This window comes from Geospiza fortis, unplaced genomic scaffold (genome assembly GCF_000277835.1).
Source record: "Geospiza fortis unplaced genomic scaffold, GeoFor_1.0 scaffold192, whole genome shotgun sequence".
Lineage (NCBI taxonomy): Eukaryota > Metazoa > Chordata > Aves > Passeriformes > Thraupidae > Geospiza > Geospiza fortis.
The window spans coordinates 8179795-8180256 of NW_005054315.1; the positions used below are offsets into that span (position 1 = coordinate 8179795).

The 462-nt window shown below is 62.6% G+C and overlaps 1 protein-coding gene across 1 annotated transcript in view; it reads left to right on the forward strand.

The window, feature by feature from the left end:
- Window positions 1-6: 6 nt before the first annotated feature.
- Window positions 7-462, forward strand: part of AFF3 (AF4/FMR2 family member 3) — a 320892-nt gene continuing 320436 nt past the window's right edge. The window contains exon 1 of the mRNA XM_031056148.1: window positions 7-75. Within this exon, the coding sequence (XP_030912008.1) occupies window positions 23-75 (53 nt within the window). The 5' untranslated portion in view covers window positions 7-22. The remainder of the gene's footprint in view (window positions 76-462) is intronic.

Below are 462 nucleotides of genomic sequence, written 5' to 3' on the forward strand. Positions count from 1 at the left end.
GGCGGCGCTGACATCGCTCACCATGGACAGCTTCGATTTAGCTCTCCTTCAGGAGTGGGACCTGGACTCTCTATGGTGAGTGGTGCCTCTGCTTCACCCCCGGCGCGGGGACACGGGGGCTGCGGGGGATGTGCGGGAACTGGAGGGGGTGCGATAACTGGGCCATGTGCGATAATTTGGAGTGGGTGTGCACTTACCTGGAGAGGTGCAGTAAATTTGGGGTACAGCAATAGTGGGCGTGCAGTAAGGGGGGTGCACTGACCCGAGGGTACAATAACTGGGGCAGCGGGTGCACTGGCAGAGGGTGCAGCCCAGAGAGGTGTCTCCTCTGCCACTTGCTCTCCCAGCATTGCTGGCTCGGCAGGGGCAGAGGGACGCGTGCCCACCTCCTCTGACTGCCAGGGTGGATCCGGGAGGTGAGTGTGGTGTTTGGCTGGAGGGGTCACCTGCACTCGTCCCTCC